This window comes from Pseudopipra pipra, chromosome 3 (assembly GCF_036250125.1).
Source record: "Pseudopipra pipra isolate bDixPip1 chromosome 3, bDixPip1.hap1, whole genome shotgun sequence".
Lineage (NCBI taxonomy): Eukaryota > Metazoa > Chordata > Aves > Passeriformes > Pipridae > Pseudopipra > Pseudopipra pipra.
This window is the reverse complement of record NC_087551.1, coordinates 23332611-23355068: the sequence shown is the minus strand read 5'-3', so window position 1 is coordinate 23355068 and position 22458 is coordinate 23332611. Positions and strand designations below refer to the sequence as shown.

The following is a 22458-nucleotide window of genomic DNA, read 5'->3' as shown; positions in this document are numbered from 1 at the left end:
CCATAAGGGTGTTTGTCACTTGACTATCCCACATACCCCTGGTTCTCTCTGAAATTCCAAAAATGGAGAGAAACATCAAGTTAACCTGCTTTAATTTCATTGCACTGTTACAGCAGGAAGCGCTCTGAGAAACCCTCTATCAGCTTCCTTTCAGCTGCAAAGCCCTCGAGTCCAACATACAGCCACCTGCAGCCACAGACTGCAGTTCCAGTTTCTTAAGATGGTGGAAAGAGAGATGTAGCAGATGATTCTCCCCCTGCTCCCATTAAAATGAAAATTTTAATGACTGGCAGCAGAAAGAGTTAATTAAAGGTCTCCTTTCTCTTCCCCTTCAGGAAAAAGTTTTCCAAGTCTGAGCTCCAGTCAGAGGTAACTAGATAGCTAATAACTTCAGGAGGGATTTTAGTCACTTGAGCAAACTGATCAGTTTTAGAAAAGAGGATATTTCACTGGAGTTTGTTGAGAAAGCGAGTGAAAGGAAACTTTTCACAACATAGACAGGGACAGTAATGACATGCCAGAGACAGAGCACTGGAAACTTTCCCCTTGGCCACAAAGTCTTTAAACAGGCAGTAACAATTCATAACTGCAGCCCTGTTCTAGGAAAGGTATAAAGGGGATGCATGGACAAAAGCTTCCTGCCCTCCCAGCTCAGCTCAAACCACATTCAAGACAAGCAGGAAGAACAGCACAAGGAATAGAGGGAAGTTGCTTTTTACTTTGCCTAAATCCAGCTCAGGGATTAGCTAAGGTCAAGACTAGTTGACCACTTCCAGTACCTTCCAACACACCTGCATGTCTGCTTATTTCTGTCACAGACATTAGCACATGGATCCAGACCCCAGTAAGTGGAGGGAACATCTGTAAGGACAGCACTGTTCACTGGCACCAAAGGGCCTGGGATAGGGAGTCCCATCTCCACCAGGGATCACTACAGGAGACTCAGCAGCCAAGGAATATGCAAACATGGTGAAAAAATGGATCAGTGTTAAAGCTCACTTAACCTGAGTGAAAACTTGGCTATAAAGCACCTTGCACTAAGTAGTGAGACTCAGTACCATGGCCAAGAGAAGGCATATGCACCCTGGAGATGGGGACACCTCAGAGGAATAACCAAGTCTAAAAACATATCCATGAAATCCTTCTGCGGGGGGGGAAAGAAAACCCCAAAGCTGTTTTGCATGTATTTGGAATCTGTATGAATATATTTGGGATGCATATGCAGTATCTACACTTCAACTGGTTGAACACTTTTGGAGCTAGAGATGAAACTGTTTATTGAAATGAAAAGTGTAGTTCTGGTATTTATACTCCAAAGGGTATGCAATACATCACAAATGTAACTCACAGAAGGTACCAGTTCATCTGAATTCTACAAAATTCCATTTGCAGAAATAGACTAGGAAAAGTGTTAGAAGCGACAGGCTGGGGAGATACTTCTATAAAAAAAATCACATATATTTAAACCAGATTAAATTCTAAACTCTAAAAAGTTGCCCTTTAATGTGCATTACCGCAAATCTCTGAAGTATTGTACCTTTCATGCATTTCCAAAAGCTTATACTATTCACATTATTTAACATTTGCATTCTGATTGCAATCAGCCTTCTTTCAATAAAATAAATAACGTTACAGCTTGTTAACCTAGAACCATCAAACTCTCGCTTCCATTATCAATCAACGCCACTTTTCTGCTGACTGCAACTCAATTAAAATCCAATTATTTGAATAACTGGATGGAAATTGCTATCATAAGATGTACCTTTTTATTAGGAACATTTTGTGTAGAAAACTGACAGCACAGAAATTATGACACTGCCGTTAAAAGATGTTTTGTAACCTGGGCTGGGAAAAGATATGCCGATAAATGTGGAGGAACAGAGTGCGACTTCTGGAGTAGGTATTTTATTCTAAAATTGGGACTTTTGGCTCAGAGCAGATCCAAAATTATTAGATTCTGCTAGCATTGCCATGAGCTTTAAAAAAGTTGGTCCTTCTATGCCTCAAAGCTTGTTATTTTTACCGATATTAAAAAAAAAAAGAAAAAAAGTAGTTATGTATTCTTAGAGCATCTTACCACATTACCCACAGAGCTAATTACAAAATATGTCAGACAGTGATACCAATTCTTTAGGTAATCTCAATGTCAAATTTTTTCATTTATTTTATTTCTTACATTAACTAACATCGGACAAGTAGCTGTTTATTAACAGCTCTTGCAGCTGTGTACCTTCTCCTTATCCTGCAGGAACTCAGTATTATTTGGAAAAAAATGTCATATGAGGAAACCCTCAAGTATAAGTTGCTTCTTAGTTTTAAATTACATCAATTTTCTACTAGAGCTGTATTTATTTGACCAAAATGCGGATAGCACATTCTTCTTCATCCAACACTAAAAAGCTGAATTCTTTGATATTGCTCTTAGATGGAAAATATCATCACACTACTTTAATTTCAGCATGCCAACTCCATATACAAAAAATAAAACATTTTTAAAAACGTCTAGTTGCAAAGTCTAATTTTACAAAACAGATTTAAAAGAATTAAAGATTTCTATTTTTTCAGCTGTAATTATCTAGGACTTACTTGGCACCTGGAAGTTACCATGGAAAACCTTTTTTAGGAACAAAAAAATCTCCTATCAAACATATTTCTTTAGCTGATCTCAAGTATCCTTATATCATAATATTTTAAAGCAAATGCAGGCTCTCCAATGTATTTCCTTTAAATGTAATAGTATTGTCTTCTACCTTGCATCATAAAATCATATCATCTGAATTATACCTACTACAGTTTTAATAAATTTCTACAGAGGTTGTTCACTGAAGATTACACAGAGGATTTAAAAGGAGCTATTAGATTATGATGACTTGCATTTGACAAAATAACTTGTACTGGCACACAGCAAGGAATGAAATGAGCCAAAAAATCAAGGATAAGAAAAAGGAAACATTATAGATAAGCAAAGTAATTCCAAAATGTGATTGATTCTAAAAGAAGCAACTCTTGATAGAATGTCATGTTCATATTATTTTTCCATTGTGATTACTCTTCTTGACTTTTGCTCCATATATTAGATTTTATATCTTTCCTGTCATTTTCTATGTAATTTCAGGCAACACTCCTAAAATATTTTTAGCTGCTTTACAAACTAAAGTTGCATTAACTAGTGAACACTGTTTATCACAAATGCATGACAGTTTGTAAAATGCTGGAATCTGTCTCTTTCCTTGAAATGTGCAAGACTTTCACATACACACAGTCTACCTCTCTACAAAGCTAGCACAGAAATAAATGTGGCCTTTTGACTCTACACACTAGCAGTGTCTCTTAGGCAAGCTCTGAAAAACCTTCTTATAAAGAGAGCCTACAAAAAATGTCAGAATTCAAGTAATTCAGTTTTTTTCATGCAGAGAGTCCTTAAAAGTGCGATCATTTATAAGACGTATGTTGAAATCAAAGCTACTTACCCTTTTTCTCAAGTTGTAGGTCAAAATGAGATTTCTAGAGAAGGAGTGTGAAAAGGCTGTGTAGAACTCCAGTACTTTCTGCAAAGCATCTCTCTTAATCACATGAAGATCACAGTAAGTCAAAGCCCTTACATTAGCACAGGACTGGGCAAGGGTAGACTCCTTCCAGAACACATCACCAAAAACGTCTCCTTTGCCTAAACAAAAATAACAGCATTACTTTCAATAACAGTACTATTTCCACCAAAAATATAAAAGAATATACATCTCATTTATACTGACAAGTTTCTTCTACTTCATGTGGTCAGAAAATAATTCTGCCTAAAAAAAAATAACTTTGAAATATTTCATTAATAACTTTTTCTGCTATCTTTTTGTTAATTACTTTGCTAATAGCCTAGCAAAATTTCATAAGAATAAATAACAATCAAAAAGTTGTTCATGTGATGAGTCCCCTTTAAATATCAATAAATTATTTTCTTTAAAAATCAAGAAAAGTGATTCATTCTTGGTTCATGTTCTCTTCTTATCCCTTTCAAAGAGATTAATTAAGATGAAATGTTTTTTCCCTTTCTTCTTTTAACTTAAATGCAAAGGATTTGATTCTTACATCTATGTTGTTAAGTTTTCTTAATCTGGCTAACAATTACCCACTATTATGCCAATAAAACCATCTTGTATAAGACGTCAGTGCAGTTACAGGCTACAAGGAAATAGAGTCCAAAACAAGAAGAGTACAGGTTAGTTATCACCAAGGTAGCAATGGCCAGGCATGAATGTTTAGCTGTTACACACTGGAAGAAAGAAAACAGCCATTTCCTTACAACCTTTCCAGCTCAGGGCACGTTTACCAAAATCCAGCTGAGGAACAGCTCCCAGTAAGGATTTTGCTGGTTATAACCCAGCTCAGGCTGGGCACAAAAGGGAGTGTGTAGGAGAAAGTTACAAGCCCATTTACAAGAGTAATGGTCTTTTTTTTTTTTTCTATTTTTCACCATATACTGCTAACAGAATAAGAATATTATACTGTTCTTGTTTTGAAATGTGTTTTCCTCTTAAACTTCTGCTTTGTTATATAATCACTGCATATTTCTCTTAAGACAAACAACAAAGAAATACATTCACATCATCTATCAAGCTGAGGTAGGAATGGACCAGATGGTACCTTGTCTTATAAGTAATACTCTGCCCATAGCAATTCTGAAAGCCAAAGCATCAAAATAAATATTAGTTTATTGACTTCAGCCAGGCCCTTTTAGGTTTCATTTCTTAGATAAATAGTCATGTATAAAAGGCTATATGAAAGTCAAGAGAACTATCATGAGTATAGAGCTCAAGAAAACTTGTAAATTAAACCCAGAATTCCCATCTTAGCCCTTGAGCTGTACTTCCATCCTTACCTAATCTTTCCATTAGATGATAAGCATTTTCTCTTTGAGGAGAAGCTATCAGCTTGATGGTAAGCTACACTGTAGTGCAATAAGCTGTCGTTCACACTGATGTGCTCCCAGTCTTCCACAGAAGCCCTATGCAGCCACCTCCCATGGACCAGTTTAGGCCCTGATCACTTTGGAGGAGCATAGACTCTATTTTAATTTTAAATGTGTGTATACACTGAAACCACCCATTCCCTTAGCATGTTTTTTCCTCAAAAATTAAGCAAAGACACCACAACAATAACCCTTCTCCAATCTCAAGTCTCCTTACATAGGACAATATCTGGAAATACTACAAAGGCTGCACATCAATAAGCATGGTGGTAGTCCAATAGCCCAGTACAGTAAGCAACTTTTTACTTTAATAGCAATAACTTTTCACAGCTTCAATTATTTAAATGTATGCTTTTTCAATGGATACATTAAAAATGGCCAAAGAAAAATGCTTCCATGCACTTAAAGCAGATCATCATCTGAAAGGCTTTTAGACAGACAAGTACACAATATATTCAAAACTGAAGTGAAACAATTTTTATGCACCATAAAAACTGATATGCTTCACTGGGTAAAAATGGATTGTTTGCCTTTGGAATAAATATGCTTTTACTCACAATATTCCAGGCAATTAGCTAAACAACTGTTTTAATTAACGCTCTGGAATCTATCAAGCATTGAAATGTGCCATCACTGAGGAGCAACAGTTAGAGCTGGTAATCCAAGCACAAGGGAGAGAAATTCTAGCTTTGTTCTAAGCATATTTCTTACTATCTCCAGAGAAGTTTCCTACCTCAAAATGAAAATAATCATTTTACTGTCCCACAGTATCATGAAGAATAATTAGTACAATGCAAGCACAAACAGCATGGTGCTGCTATGCCTACCTCAGAAGTTAGTTGTCTTACTCTTTTTAAAATTTAATTCTGCTTTTCACGTAACACAGAAAGACACAACTGTGTCATTCACCTGTGGCAGCAATGACAGTTTCCCTTTGCTATTTGTAACTCCCTCCTTCCAAAAAACTGTCCCTCCTGCAGTTTCCTGCTACCCTAGGGAGCCACTTCCCATTAGTGGCAGGAACAGCACAGGAAGGAGCTACGTCTGCTGGGTGCCTACTGAGCCAAACCAGAGAAAAGCAACACATGAACCACAAACTGAGTCAGATCACAGAAGCCTCTGTTTACAAGAAACAAACCAAAAAAAACCTGAAGAAGTTGTACTCGATTTCATTAAAATATTTCCTTGAAGTTAACAGCCAGGGATTTAGTTGAAAATCAATCCTACATTATATTTTGGGTTCCAAAGCAAGGCACACGTGCAAACACCACACTGCTTTGTTTCCATCAAGTGCATTTAGGAAATGATGCATATCAAAAGTATCAAATTTGATTGTCAGATTCTAAAAAAACTCGTCTTCGATATTCATAGAAAAACAGGGGGGGAAAGGAGCAGTAGGAAATCTTTATAGCAAGAAGGAATTAAAATTCCACCCAGGAGTACCTGCACTGGATTAGAACAATTGGCCTCTTATACATAATATGGAACTGCATATCATCTCCCTTTGTCTATATGTTCTCCACATTGTAAGATCAATCACTCAGGAAAAAGGAATTAAAAAAAATGGGGGGCAGATTAAGTGGGTGTTTTATCAAATCCATCTGTAATTAGAAAGCAAGAGGGACAAGGTGATACTTCTAAGTGTGTCAGAAGGAGGTTGGCAAAGTCTAATGGCTGCATTAGGGAACCTGAGCCAAAAGCCTCTTTTTACATATAACTCCAGGCTTTATATATTTCACCTTACCTCTGAGGAAAGATTAAAAAGCTAGAGAAATGCAGATGGCATTTGTTTGTCAGTACTTTGCATTTTTCATTCCCAGCTTGCTGAATTCCAGACGTTTGCCAAGAACATTATCTGTCAATCACACTTAAAGTGGATGATCTAAGCTTTTACCATCAATCATTTATATTCCCTGCTGAATTTGTGGGCTGAGGACCTTTTTCACCATCAGCTCAGCATGCACTTGAAATCCAAATAGTTTTCTGCCTTTTATGTTTGCTTGTTTGTTTTAATTATAATAACAAGTCCTGAAACAAAATTCTTAAATAGTGAAGAATTATTTTATAAAACCTTCTATTTCCATATTTTTTCTTTCCCAATTTCTTTCTCACATCAAATTTGCTATTTATCTTAAAAGTGAAAAGATGATTTCTCTGTTACCACTGTAAATTCAGCCTGAGTCAGGCATAAGGTCAAGCCACATTCACTCTGTCTCCTCAAAGCAGCACAGTAATGAAGATGTGATTACTGCTGCTTAGTCAGGTGTTCTGCTGATTTTGTTTGAGAAAAGAACTACATTCTCACATTATAGCTATATTGTCTTGATACCACAAACCTTGGTTTTTTTACTCCTAAAAAGTGGAAGTATTGAAGAGCTCTCAGACAGAACATAGTCCACTCCAAAAAAATCTGGTTCATGTGTAGAATATGTGCTTGAACTGATAACCTACTTAGTCCATTTTTGGACTCTGGATGTCTGGAAGTCATGGTGCAGTTTTGGTGTGATAGCAGCTGGGTGAGAAGATGAGGTCATATCATATACTGAAGGTCTTCCAGGTCAGTATGGATTTTGAAGGGATTCACACAAATCCATGGGTTTTCAGTACATCAGACAAAATATTCATGTTAGAATCATTCTTGAATCAATAGTAATTGTTGTTACAGCAGCCAACACCAGAATCTAGGACGGGTCCCTTCCCAATCTGCCTTCATCTGCATGTTTAAATGACAGAACTGGGATCTGACAGTCTCAGCAGATCCAAAGATAAGCTAAAATGATCAAACACTGCTCGATGGTACCGAGGTAATGCAGCACTAAGCATATCTTGGAAATCAGGTGTTAGCAAATAATGTTATCTGTAATACTGATCCACAGTGGCTGCCACAATGACTTTCCCAGCACAGCTCCCTGGAGCACCCACACTGGCCTGCGCTCTCAGGATTTGTTTGCCACCTCCAAGCAGTGGGAGACACCAACTGCTATAAAAGCAAACACTGATTCTCTCTGCATAGGTCTCTTTCTAGTGACTGCTCAGTTAAAATGCTGCTTTTTAAAGTGACTGCTCAGTTAAAATGCTGACATTTAAAAACAAACAAAAAAATTGGCCTGACTTTTTCCCTTCCTTCCTTCCTTCCTTCCTTCCTCCCTCCCTCCCCAGAGGATCTGAACTTAGTCCATGTCACAGGCTCCTACCAATTCTATTCAAGCATAATTCCACTAAGGACAGTGTATTTACCCCCGGTGTTCAAAGCCAATGATGTGAGACTTGGGTCGAATTCCCTCTGTGATCACCACATGTCTGTTTGGCTTCAACTGAAAATCCTTCCCTCTCCTCTCTTCCCTCATCTCCTCCTAATCTAAGTAAGGCATGCAATTTAAATTTTCCCATTTTACAAAGAGAAGAAAGATTAAAGGAAATTAGAGGCATTGGAGCAAAAAGAATTTTTCCTCTTGGTGCATTGTTTTAAGGTAACAAATATCTGTCAGGCAATAACAACAGAGCTACCATTTGGCATTGAGGTAGAGTATTCAGTATCTGTCCTACAGATAAATTGTACAACTTGACAGCCACCGAATAGCCTGTAGTTTGGTTCTCCAACACAGTACAGCTGGCAGGAGATGATGTATGGAAGTGATTTGCTGCTTTGGATTTTCTTAAGAGATTTCTGAAGCGCAAACTGAGACATGTAATGAGAAGTGAATGACCAACTGCAGAGAATATAGTATTTTTCATTAACCAGAGTTTTAATTAATCTATTCTTCTAATAAGATCTTAAAAAAAGTCTGAGTATCAATGCCACAGAAACCAAAGTAAGAGTTACAGATAAAACAAATTGAAGTTGCACTTTCAGTGATTTGCCTGGTACACAAATAGAAACACAGTGTATCTGTTTATGTTGTAAAACATAGCCTGGCAATATTTTGCAGACACTTTACTGTACAACTGCATCAATTTTCTCTGTTGAAGCACATTACTGTACAGACAAAGTAAAAACATTTATTTTCGAGATGAGTAGCAACAACATGTATTACTTACAGCTAAGATTTCTATTATTATTATTATTATTAATGTGTTTATTTGTCTCTCTGAATAGAGCATAGATTATATTTCACTACTTGACTTAATGTGATGAGAAGAAGAGTTTTAAATGTCAATTGGGCCCTACCAGGCTTACTCACAGAAAGCTTGGAGGCTTCAGTAGAATCTGATTCATTTATCCTTATTTGCATTTTAATGGTTACTGTAAAAAAGTTATTAATATATGTCCAGTTTGTATGAACTCAGGTGATATGGAAGTTACCAGCTCAAGTAACTGGGGTAAAAAATGTATTTGAATATATTTGCATTGGTTAACTAATAGGAAAAACACAGCTCAATTTCTGTTGTCATTGTATGGACAGTGCTAATTCTCTGATCAAAAAAAAAAAATATCTGAGAGGATCAAATTGCATTATCCTCTGAGTTATTTCTCTGATTACTTAGAGACAGGCTTTAGGTTCTAGCTACATTGAAATCTCAAAATTTTATTGTATTTCAGACAAAAAGGATTCACAAGAGTTTAAATAGTAAATTTTATGTTCTGAAGTATATAAAATAAGTATTTTGAAAGCCTCACAAAGGATGTATCTATAGTATATTTCATTTTATTTAATATTTTTCGCAACCCCTTCAGTATAAATTTAACAATGTTAAAGAAACATACCTCTGAAAAAAAGTTGAAACTTGAAGAAAACAAAGAAAAATGAGTGTTTCTTGAAAATGTTTTACATTAATTTTTAACCTGTCTTTTTAGTGAAAACAATTTAATTCTTCCTCCTCTGAAATTCTGAAACAGAAACAAAACCCTACCCAAAACAACAATTAAAATTAATTCAGTGGTTCACCAGCCAGAAGCTGACTTTTTTGCTAAATTATAATTTTTACCTCTTCGTGCCTCTGGCTGGAGTATGGACACGAACACGATGTGCAAGCCTTCCCGACACAGTCTGAGATACCAAGAGATATGATGGAACAGAGAGCCTCATCTCCACCACATCTCAATTTCAGCTGACAGTGTCATGGATCACTGTTGCCAGTAGCCTGTCAGACACTACCATCTTCCAAAGGGGACTTCTTCCACATGTGATGCTGTCAGACTACTTAAGAGCACATCATGCAAAGCTGCATAGATTTTCAACAATAAAACACAAAACATGCCAGTAAGTTCACTACTGAGGCCTCTATTCACAGGGAATCCCCCTCTTCCTCAGTTATTCCAGCAAGTCATTAATCAAGTATTTTAAAAATCTGTTTCTCCAATACCCTGCCCAGTCTTAGACCATCTACAGAGAGCAGTGGACAGGAGCTTTGGTGATTCATGCTTTTAATGCTCTGTCAGAAGCTAGACATAGAACAACTAATGGCTGGCTGAAGTCTTAAAATTGGCAACTCTGATATCAACCCACTCCAGGTGTCGGGAACACAGGAATAAGGAATACTCTGCCCAAAACCACCATTTGGAATAAACATATATTTCTCCATAAAAGTTTTAGTGCTGCTCTTACATCCACCATGAAATTAAAATTTTATATTAATGTAGACCTCTTTATGCCACGGCCTTTTAAAAAGTTTAGCTGGATCTCCATTTTTAATACTTTTGCTAAGTGTGCCTGGACACACATTGGGCAAATCAAAATCTGAAAATTGTTCCTTCAGTTGATGTTCATTGAATCACTTCATAGAAACATGCAACTTGTCCGATCTCCTATTATAAGTTAACCTAAAAAAACCCCAAGCCTTTAAACTATAAATAGAAAAAGCACAATAGACCTCCTGAGGATAAAGATGGATTTTAATTTCAATCATTCCTTTTTGAAAGCATTGCTGGTCACGTTACATTCTTATTCAATAGCACAAACAATGTTGTGACGTTAGATGCTGTCAGAAAACTCTAATGCCATCCATAATCCTGCATTTCTTAAACCTAAGAGCACAGCAGCTTGGTATTTTTAACATTGGGAGGTGTATCTACATTGAAAATGTAGGTGAAAAGAGAAGCAGAGAAGTAAGGGACTTTTTCAAAGACTTGGAATTAAACAACAGTAGGCCCTAAAATACACAATTAAGTTTTGAAAATGGGGTAGTACACAAAGCAGCTTAGTTTAGGGAAACCTGAGTTAGCTCAGGTACTAGGGACAGTCTAAAGATAGCAGTCTGGGCTCAGCACAGTTCACTTATCCAGCATCTTCAAGTCTGCTGAGAAGCAGTCTCCACATGACTGTGTGGAAGATGCAATGCTTTCCACAGAGAAGGTATAAGACAGGCAGTACTCCTGCACTCTAAAATAAACCACCCCTGTGGTGCAGTTGCCCTTGCAGTTTGCACTGTCCTATCTAGATGCAAATCTGTCCCACCAAAATCTGAATCAATCCTCTTTTGTCTACAACTGAATGAAATGCTTACGGCTAAATGAGTAAGATAAAGCAATTGTAAAGAAAACAAACAATTATTCTTATAACATTTCTTTAAGAGTGCAATTAGATAAAATTAAATCAGCAGGAATTTCTCCACACAAAGCAAATGGAGCATTTAATATCCTGCTGAAACCAAACATGGCACACCAAGCTCTCCTACACGTTAAAACCACAGTCTCCAATCTTGTCAACTTTATAGCTTTGTAAATAAGAATAAAAGATCTGTATTTCAGGGTCATATAAATTTCCACTTCCTCAGCTCATGTGTGAACTTTAATGTAAAACTATGTGCATCCTTTGCACACTCCCTGGCCTCCACTCCCCCCCAAAAATTCCCATTCTTGACATTGTGTTACTACATACTTTCATACTTATATCTACTTTCTGTTATTTCCTTTCAGCTTTGATAGCAGCAAAAGGAATAGCAACACCAAACTGTTAACCTTGTGGAGAGCAGTGATATTCCTGGCTCACAACAAATTCCTGACTTGATTTCCCTTTCTATCTCATTCACTTTACTTGCCCTTTGTGGAATCAGGAGGTGGACTCCACAATTCTCATACGTCACTTCCAACTCAGGATATTCTATGATGCTAAACCAACAGTCAAGAAAAAAAGTTTATTCTTTTGAAAGTTTTTAGGTCACATAAAGATATCAAGAATAATACAGAACAACTGGGATGTAACACGGGATAAACTGTTTTGTGTGGGGTTTTTGTTTTTCCTTTTTAACTAAACCTTCTAGTAAATGTTATTTTTTTCATACAGTGCTCAGGTCTGAAGATCACTGTGGTTTTCAAGGCTTTGGTTTTTAGTTGTTAAATAAAGGTTTAAAGCTCCCTGTGTTTAATCAAGTCCACTAAACTAACCTGCAGTCTTACCATCCAAACACACAAGGCTCCCTTGTAAGAAGTATCAAGACCACTCAGCAGCTTTGAACAATTCATATAAGTAAAGATCTGCTGTACAGTCAGGCCATCTAGGAGTCATTAAATGACAAATCACAGAATCACAGAGTATGCTGAGTTGGAAGGGACCCACAAGGAGCATCGAGTCCAATCCTTAGCCCTGCACAGGACCATCCCCAAGAGTCACACCAAGTGCCTGAGAACACTGTCCAAGTGCTTCTTGAACTCTGTCAGGCTTGGTGCTCTGACCACTTCCCTGGGGAGCCTGTTCCAGTGCCCAACCACCCTCTAGGTGAAGACCCTTTTTCTAATATCCAACCCAAACCTTCCCTGACACAACTTCAGGCCATTCCCTTGGGTCCTGTCACTGCTCACCACAGAGAAGAGATCAGTGCCTGACCCTCCTCTTCCCCTCATGAGGAAGTTGTGACTGCCATGAGGTCTCCCCTCAGTCTCCTCTTCCCCAGACTGAACAGACAAAGTGATCTCAGCCACTCCTCATACTCCTTCCCCTCAAGGCCCTTCACCATCTTTGTTGCAGCAGTCAGAAAATTTAAGGACAAGACATTGTTTTTCCCACCACTATCTAGAAAAAATCAGTCTGTCACTCTAATTGTCAAGGGTCTTCTTCCTTTCTCCAGCCTTTTTCCGGAATGTTTTCATAAAATTCAAAGATTACCCCTATTACAGGCAAAAAGGGTTGGAACCAATTTGGGTCCCAAAATCACTTGCTTCCTTCAGATTTCCTAGAGAAAAGGGATTTTTCTGCTCAATCTTGGAGTACTATTATGTCAGTCATATCTAACCCAGAATTGATTATTTCCTAGAAAGGTCAAAAATGGTTTTCTAAGTCATTCAGATATTTGTGCATTCACACAAACTAACGAGGCCTTATATCTAGTCCTTCTTTGTATTTCCAGAAAATACTTACAAAAGGATACTTTTGCTACAATTTTCATGAAATTATCTAGGCACGCATGCAATTGGAGATATAACACAAGAACTAGCACTTCCTCTAGCAATGATGAGGAGAGATTAAAAAGGTTCAGATTAAATGGCCGGAGGGTGAGGGAAGTGCCCTCTTATCCCCATTTTGTGAAATGACCCCAGCAATGGCACATATCTGCTCAGCTGGACTTCTAACATCAGCTTCTTGTTTACCACAGTTCCAAACAATCTACATTGTCACACTTCACTAATGAAACACATACCTTCACAGTGTACAAAAACGTAAAAAGTGCAATGAAAGACAGTTTAGGTCTTCAAACTTGCTTAAATAAAGAAAAAAACAACTAGCCATGTAGGCTTATTTCACACTTCTACTACAATCCCTTTTCCCCACATATTCCAAAGAAAGGTTCAGTCAGACTTTATGTTCTGTGCCTGGGGCACAATTAATTCAGGAGGAATATTTGATAAATTAAAGAAGTTATTTGATAAATTAAAACGTAGCCAATCTCCTCAGCATAAGTAGATTTTAACTTTTCAAAGACCTGCAATAAGGTCAGGTTTTCAGATGATCAGTGGCTCAGCCTGAAATGTCTGCTCCAAAGCAGAGAAACTAGAGCTGCCAAATGAATATTGGCATAAATGCTTGATTGTTTTTAACAGCAAAAAACCCCCTATTTTCTCTAACGACATTTGGATAAATGGGTACGTCTTTAAATAAGAGTAGTTCAAAGAGATCCTGTCAGTCTCAAGTGGATAAAGCAGCATCAGGTCAAATGGGAGAGCTTAGAAAAGTTAAAAGCAAAGCCAAGTTGAAAACAGTCTCTTAATGGAAGTCCTGCACGACCTGTGCTTCACTCAATTCTCTTCAGGGGCAGGGACTATGTGATTTTCTCTATCTTCCACAAAATGCTGAGTGTACGTCAGCACTTCATGCTATGCAGTAACAATTGTGTAAATGGGAAGAACAGGGAAGAATGGAAAACCAGAGTTATATTTCATCCAAGCAGCTTCCCACTAGCTAAACTTCCCTTTTACATAATCCCACCCTCACACTTACATGTTAACCTGCAAAACATGGTAATACAGTGGCTTTTCTTGCTAGGTCTTATTTTTCTAATCCATTTGTATTAGAATGAATCACAAATAAATCCATCACCTGGCTTAAAAGGTTTTGTTTCTTTGACACATCAAATCCAAAGACTGCATTGCATGGACACTGGTAGTCTCTGTATTTTAGCAGAAAGTTTGCAGAGAATTCAAAAAAAAAATATGTCTTTCATCACAACAAATCAAAGTTATACAAAATGCTTCGAAGTCTTTAAATTTTTACTGCAAGCATTGCAAAGGTTTGTTTTTTTTTTTTAATTGATTTATTTTTGTGTTTGTATTTAAATCAAAATAATGGGGAAGGCAATATTAGGAGACACACACAAAAAGAGCACGTTTTTTCACTGCTGGCCAATGTGCAATTTCTTCCAACTCAGTACTCATATTAATCTAAGTCAATCAAAGACAGAGCTTTGTTTTAAGAACATAAGCCTGAACTGAGAACATACCTGTCTCTGCAGTATTACAGGGAACCGATCTGCATGGATATTATGGAAGTGTACACAATACACTCCAGGGCTACACAATATACTTTTATGTGTTAGTCTGCAAGGTTAAATGTTTCAGAACTTGAAAATGTTTCATATGAATTGGATCCTTAAAGGATTAAGTGTAGTCTGCCTTTGGTTTATGTAATGCTGTACAGCAGTCACACAGACTAATTTAGGGATGCAATTCATTTCTCTCCCGTAAGGAAGATACAGGCTACATTGCAAACTGTGAAGACTGCTTTATTACATGACAGCTAAAGTTGAGCAAATAATTCACCTTGAATCATTTCTGCATTTACTCTTTTCATCTTTGTTTCAAGAATGCCTGAAAGAAGATTACAGTCTCTCCAACATACCTGTTAACTAAAATTACCCTATAGAAATGCTAACATGGTTTGTTGTTACATGACTAATGTTCATAGCTATGTTTAGCTGTGACTGATAACAAAACTTATAGGCTGTTCTGGCTGAGTGATCAGCAACAATCACATTTCTTGTACAATTCACTTTTTTTTCCCTTGTAGTACCTTGTTTTATCTGGTATACTTTCATCAAGAGCTTGACAAGCTTAGCTAATTATGAAATTAAAAAACAAAAATAACAACAACAACCCCCCCAAACATTGTTAATCTACAGATAAGAAAACTGAGTACAAAGAAGTTAGGCAGGAAACCCTGGCCCATCTCCTGCATCATTCTTCAGTAATGTGGTGCTTAAATTGCACAATGTGAAAGGAGAAGAAAGTCCAACTGATTTAGAATAGTGAAAAACTTAGTTAAACACATAATTTCTTATCAGGATAGAGAAATCTTCAACAGAAGACTTCACAGCCTGCAGGGGGAAGGTAGACACACATGTGGAGGGAAAGGGATTCTTTAGTCCAGAAACAGAAACACAAAAATTGAGGTAAATCCAAAATGAAATCTCACAGAATCACAAAGAGATTCCACTTCATTTTACTTTTCTCTTCACTTACAATATTCACATAGAAAATGGCAGAGTTCATCAACTTTTGTGAGTGCCAGAGAACTGACTCCAAATGAAAACTAAAAAAAATTAGTTGTGGAGGGAAAAGGATCAATAGTTATCATCCCAGGAGAGCAGTAGCAACAAAATACTTCTATTTATCCAGATATCAAGGGATCAGCCTCATTTATCTGTAGCTATCACTCTGCAACAGCAGAGATTAGGTTTCTCAAGCAATCTAGGCTGTTTTCTAAAGTGAATGTTATGATAGAATGCAGAAGTTACCAGTAAAGATGAGTAGACCATTGTTATTTAAAAAGGATATTTAAAAAAAATTCTGTCTCAGTGCTTTTTACCTATACTCAAATGGAGCAGCAAGAGGTTTTGAGGTTTTCTTCTTGCAGTGAACCCAGGTGGTGGCTTTAGGGGACACAAACTGAGAGGTTTTAGTTTGTTCTACATTTGCCATGTTAATTCATGAGAGTTCAGCATGGCAAAAGTTCTTGATGTGCAACTTAGACAAGCAGAAGTTGCTGATATCAACAGCACTGAACAGCACAGGTGATTCCAGAACAAAAGAGAATCAGTTATCCTCCAACTTTTCAGCTTTTTAGCTTCTTATATGGCACAAAATATTATCAACTTGATTCCCCAGGACACTAAATTCACCTTTTACTATATATGTTCAGAAATAGAGAAAAATCAAACTCAGGATATTTATTAGCTCCCTCATTTTTCAGTAGACATTCCTCTTGGGACAGTTGGGTGTATGTGTTCAGAAAAAGTAAGATTACCAAGCTTTTTTCTTCTCTTTTTCTTGGTTGCTATGAGTGACAGGTACTGGATTAAGCCACCATGAGAATTTACCTTATTACAAAAGGGTCTGACAGAATCAAATGATAAGTACAACCTCCTCAGTGCTCCAGCCACAATTTACCTACATGTATTGGATTATCCCACTCTTCTCTTAGCTTTGCCTCAGAATGTTGTTCACATTGCTATTTTTAATTCACATCTTTTTAATGCCTCAACACAAAGCTGCCATTCCAAGTTTACACAAATCAGCTCTAAATTTTTAAATTACTTAGACTTTAAAATGGATAAATATTATTTTAGCATGAGATCTAAATGAATCTAATTGGAAAATTTCCATTAAAAGTGGATTATTAACAGGGGGCGGGGTGAGAGGGAGGCAGGGAAGACAGGCACTTTAAAAAAAAGTTTTCTGAGTCCTAAATGGAATTTCTGACAAAAAGAGATGTGTCGAGACAGGAAGAACTCCGAGAATAACCAATGGCCAATGCTCAAGTAGAGTTTCCATTGAGAGGAAACAGGGTTAAAGCAATCTAGAGATGAGATGATTGCCCTTCCTATTTACCTGTGTGGAACAGGAAGGACAATAAAATACACCTCTCCAGGCTGTGGTAAAGATAACTTGACTGAAGCTTTTTAAAGAACGAGAAGAAGAGGTTATAAAAATGCTCCGCACATCTGTATTTGTGCACAAATGCATATTATCGGCTGTGAAACTTACCCAATATAGCAACAACTTCATCATCCTGGATTACTTCCAAAGACCCTGAAACCACAAAGCAAAGGCTGTCGACGCTCTCTCCAGCGTGGTAGATCAGGTCTCCTGGAGCACAGTGCACTGTCTGAAATTCCATCGCAAGCGCTCGCAGGCACCCATCGCTTGCCAGCCTGAAGGCTGGGTGCTCCTTGAAGACTTTGCGGTTAAGATGCACACAGATATCTGCTCTCATGTCCTTAGGGCATATCTGCAAAACCTGAGAAGGAAATCAATCAATTCCTGTGCATGGTTTTTGTGTGCCTATTATTGCTAGTTTACTACACAAGATTTAAGAACTACTTTCCCCCTTCTTTTAAAATTTCTAATCTCGGTCTGTACATTTATTTTTCTTTTATTTACACACATAAGCCACAATGTTAACTTAGTCTACTTTATAATACCTGAAGGAAAATACTCTTTTCATCTCAGCAACGTGCTGCGCTGGATATTGAATTACCAGAAGGCCTCAGCTTTTTAGACAATAAAACTGAGGGCACAGCAGTACAGAAAGTGTTGAAGAAAAGCTTCCTGAAGGATTGTTTCTAGAGGGTAGGTCACTTTTTTGATAGGCAGATTCAATTAAAAGCCTGCTCAAATTATATGCTCCAAATCACAGAATATTGTGTAGAGGAGAAGCGTGATCACACATCTCTTCAACAAACAAACAAACAAAAAGTTATTTAAAGCTTAATTAGCTCATAATATTGAGAACTGCAGGTATTCAAATTTACCCCTCAGTGGCACTAACAAGTTTTTTGGTTATGCCAGAAAGGGACTTTAAGGTATGATGCTGTGTTGGGCAAGCTGATCTTCCAAATGCAATGTTCCTCACAGCAATTCATGATGTGTGCTCCTAAGAGAACACAAACTGATGCTTAGCACAGCAGGTACCAGGCAGGGCCATTTCTAAAGCTTTTTAATATAATACAGACAGCAGAGTGGAAAGAATACAAAATTACTACTGCATGTACAGATTAAAAGTTCCTGGCAAAACCACTGGAAATATGCAACATGAACAGAGTTTGGAGATGACAAAAAGCTTTGGAGGATAGTTTGGGATGAACTATATCCAGGATGTACTATTTGAGAAAAACATTGAGTAGTCCAAGTCTGCCTCTTTTTTAATTTTTTCACCAATAACTATTCCATCCAATTAAGGAACATTCTGGTTGAGCATCAGAGTTACTCCCACACATTTTTCTAGATGGTAAGAGAAGAGAAGAAGCAGCAGCACTGCCTCAATGCAAATACTCTGGGTAACACAGGAAGCACTACAGCTATGTCTACACCTTACAGTGGGGCTCTGTGCAAGATCTGAGCAGAGAATCAAGCTCATAATTCATGGCACTGGTTCCAGATATTATGCCTGGTACTCCAAAGGCAAATGACTCCAACACCAATATCATTATCTTTGGCCCACCTCCAAGCAGACCTGTTATTACAGATATTACTTCCAAAAAGTTATATCTCTATAGCACTTAAGTGATGATCTTTTTTGGCTGCCCCATACAGAGCAGCAGCTGAACACCCCAATTCTCAGTTTTCCAGGCTCACAGAAGTGGGCTGGGGCAACAAGACCAACATTTAACATGGAACACAGGTAACAGCCATTACAGTCTTTTAAATTATCTTGTTTACTCTGGCAACAAAAACATTCTGTACTGGCAGATTCTTTCTAAATTTTACTACTGGAATTACATACGCCCTTTGAAGTTACTTAAATACATCACACAAAAAGGGTTGCTGTAGTAGAAACCAGAATATAAAAGAGAGTATTTAATATTATGCTCTTATCCAAAACACAGGCATCAAACCAACAGAGCTCAGGCCTGGGAGTTTATGGATTGGCAGAGCCATTAGTCAGCCTTACACCTGCTAACTTTTGCTATGCAGATGAAAGTTGATTCTTGGTTTACCAGTCATCACCAGTGGCAGCTCAGCTATGAACACACCAGTTATTGAAAAAAACACTGTATTAGGCTCTTTGATATCCTGACAACTGGAGACTTTTTCCCTGTTTATTAAGATAATTATCAAAGGCTACAATGAGAATTGTCGTGCTTGGTTTGGTTATTCTGCTGTCTCCAAATCCATTCTTAGAGCATTCTCTCCTTACCAGAGGAAGTCAGGAATGAACTTTATAAAGATAAGCTAAAAAAACTCAGTGTTTTACATAGCAATTTTTTCTTGTTGCTTTGTTAAAATGATGACAGTAACTTGTAATGGGGGGTGAATGAAAGCAGCAGCACTCACTACACTGTGTATCCTCAGATGTTGTCTCTCCATCTTCCCCAAAATGTATGTACCTCAAATCCATAATCCCACAGACCTTCTAACCAGCACTATCCAGCACTAAAGTACCATTTCTTTCTGAAAGCTAGTATGAGAGACAGTGCTTACAGAATCATGGTCTGCGATCTAAAAATGGCAGATAAGCTGAAGATATTTAGGAAAGCAAACAGTACCCACTGTACCTCTTGGTCTCCAGACAGCCCAGTGCAAGGCCACATCTGTTCTACTCCTTCATAATGACACTTTAACAGCTATACAGAAATGACACTATTTGCTCTTTAACTGCATCATCTACAGTTTAGAATACTAAATTAAGCTGCCAACCAGAAGGCTGGTGACCAGAGCATTGGTATAATTTCTTGAATGATCCACCGCACAAATCACATCTCTTTACAAGCAGAAGAAAAACAGTATCTATCTCCATAAAAGCTGGAAACTAAAACAAAAGAGGCAAGTAGTTGCTTTCGTACATTTGTTCTGGTGAAAGGCCATTTGTCATTTTAAGACACAATAGGAAGTTACTTGTAAATTCAATGAATTAAAATGATAACATTTGCCTCACATAAGGTAGATTTCAAATAATACATTATTAAATACTTCCAGCTTTCATTAATATCTTTAATCTGCACACAGAATGTTACATTCAAATTCTACAAAGACAAAAAAAAATTACTTTGTTTTCAGGCCCACAGAGCTGCAAACAACCTCACACAGAAATAATACAAAAAAAATCTCATCTGGAGAAACTGTGAGATTATGTTACAATCTGGAACTTGTTATTTAGTTATCATCCTTATTTACTGAAAACCAAGCTTTTTTCTTCATAATTTTTATACAATTTCATGCCATATCACTAGCAAAACACACATACTTTGACCACTAGCATATGTCAGTATGACAGAATAGCTGAAATACTACATTTGAAAGTTTAAAATTAAGGGAAGCTACTACTTAGAACTATTTAAAGAATATTTGTCTTCTTTACTAAGACAGTACCTCCTGTTTATTCTAATGGAATACTTTCAGGATGTGACTTCTTTCCTTGCAGTTTAATTTACTTACCTTTTCAGTATCTATTCCTCTGGACATTGACCAGGTGGAAACGATGTAATCCATCACGCGTTCACTCAGTCCTTTGGGGACCTGGTAGAGCTTTAGAAAGTCCCGGACACTGTTCAGCATCTCATGATATCTATTTGTATTAGCATACATTTGCTGAAATATGGTTGTCACATTACCAAAAATGGTGGCATACAGAAGGGCTGTGAAAAAGAAGAAAAGCAATAGAAATAATACACAATTAGCAATGATGATCAGTCTGTGTTCCACTGTGCTTTATGACTGTAAATGCCAGGCCCATAAAAATGCATGCAATATCAGTGCTGTGTTAGGAAGACCTAACAAGCACAAGCATTTTATAGGTCACCTTCAGCACTACAAATTGAGGACCAACAACAACTTTTGGGAGGTCAGGTCCTGCATCATGGAGTTCCTGAAACACAACTAATTGTCTTTGTCCATAAAACAATTCAGTAGTACCCAAAACCTTATGAAACCACAACAGAAGACAGAAGAATTTTAAGACAAATAGCTTGACAGCAAATACTTTAAATTTTCATCTCTGGTTTATAGCACTTGTGTTGAAATGCCATCAGTGACAGATCTCTAAGCTTTAAGTGCATTATCATAGTAGTAAGCTGAGTCATCATTACCCACCTCAGTGTGACAACAACAATGCATCAAAGCAGAAGATGGAATATGTATTAAACAGCTACTATGGGTCAGTAATTTATAGATGCAAGTTTAATAGTATATAAAAACTCACATTATGTTTTATATTCTTCAGGCAAAAGAACAGCAAGGCCTGAGGCAAGAGCTAGAGCCCTCAGAGGCAGACCACTGCACAGCCCTTCCGACTTCATTCAACACAGTTATGAAGCCAGATGGTTCATCAAGATAGGTTTAAGAATAAACATGAGAAAGAAAAAAAGGCAGTGTTTCCAAGTGCAAAGAGAAACAAGTGAAAACACACAAAATTTGAGAAGATCCGCCTGCTGAAGCCCAAGACAGAACAGCAGGCTGGTGGCAGCCTCAGTGGTCATGTTTTGATATCTTGCAGAGGCTGGGGCTGAGGGTCTTCCAGCCAATCCAGCCCTGAACAAAGGGGATGCTCCCATTGAGGCTTCCTGAACAAAGGAAGCCTCAATGGGAGCTTTCCTATGTTGTGAATCTGGTCAGTGATATGTGACAGGCTGGCTGTAGAGGCAGAACAGTCCAGCTGCAGATGCGATGATAACCACCAGTAAGTGCTCTGGATTGCTGAGTAAGTTCTTCCTCTTTATCATTTCCTGTCCCCCAAAACAGGTACCAGATTATCAGTATCATCCACTCAAGATAAAAAATAAATAACTGAGAAGAGAGTATTTTTCCTTATCGAAATACCCCATTTTGCTGTTTATTTCCTCCCTCACCACCTATAAAAAAAAAAAGTCTTCATCCCATTCCTTTCCTTGAGAATGCAGCTATTTATTCAGGTCAGTGTTATAGGCAGATATCCTTAAGGCAACTAAGATGTTTTAGGGTTCTATAACCAATGAAAAACCTTTGATTTTGTGCAAAAGAAACTTAGAGGACTGTCTTTCCCCTCATCATCAAGAGATGCAATTTAAATTTAGATTTGCTCAAGGCCTTTATGCAGCTGATTCTCTGCAGAATTCCTTCTTGATGTGCATGACTTCGTTTCTTTTTATGAGTTTTT

General features: G+C 37.5%; 1 protein-coding gene across 3 annotated transcripts in view; it reads right to left on the bottom strand.

Annotated features, from left to right (window-relative positions):
• KCNH1 (potassium voltage-gated channel subfamily H member 1) overlaps positions 1-22458 on the bottom strand; it is a 187188-nt gene that overhangs the window by 77128 nt on the left and 87602 nt on the right. For all 3 annotated transcript variants that reach the window (XR_010428987.1, XR_010428988.1, XM_064648297.1), the window contains exons 8-10: positions 20763-20962; positions 17373-17625; positions 3471-3667 (exon numbers count right to left, since the gene is read on the bottom strand). Coding sequence is in view for 1 of the 3 variants with exons in the window: in XM_064648297.1 (XP_064504367.1) it covers positions 3471-3667; positions 17373-17625; positions 20763-20962 (650 nt within the window). In the remaining 2 variants the exon portion in view is untranslated. The remainder of the gene's footprint in view (positions 1-3470; positions 3668-17372; positions 17626-20762; positions 20963-22458) is intronic.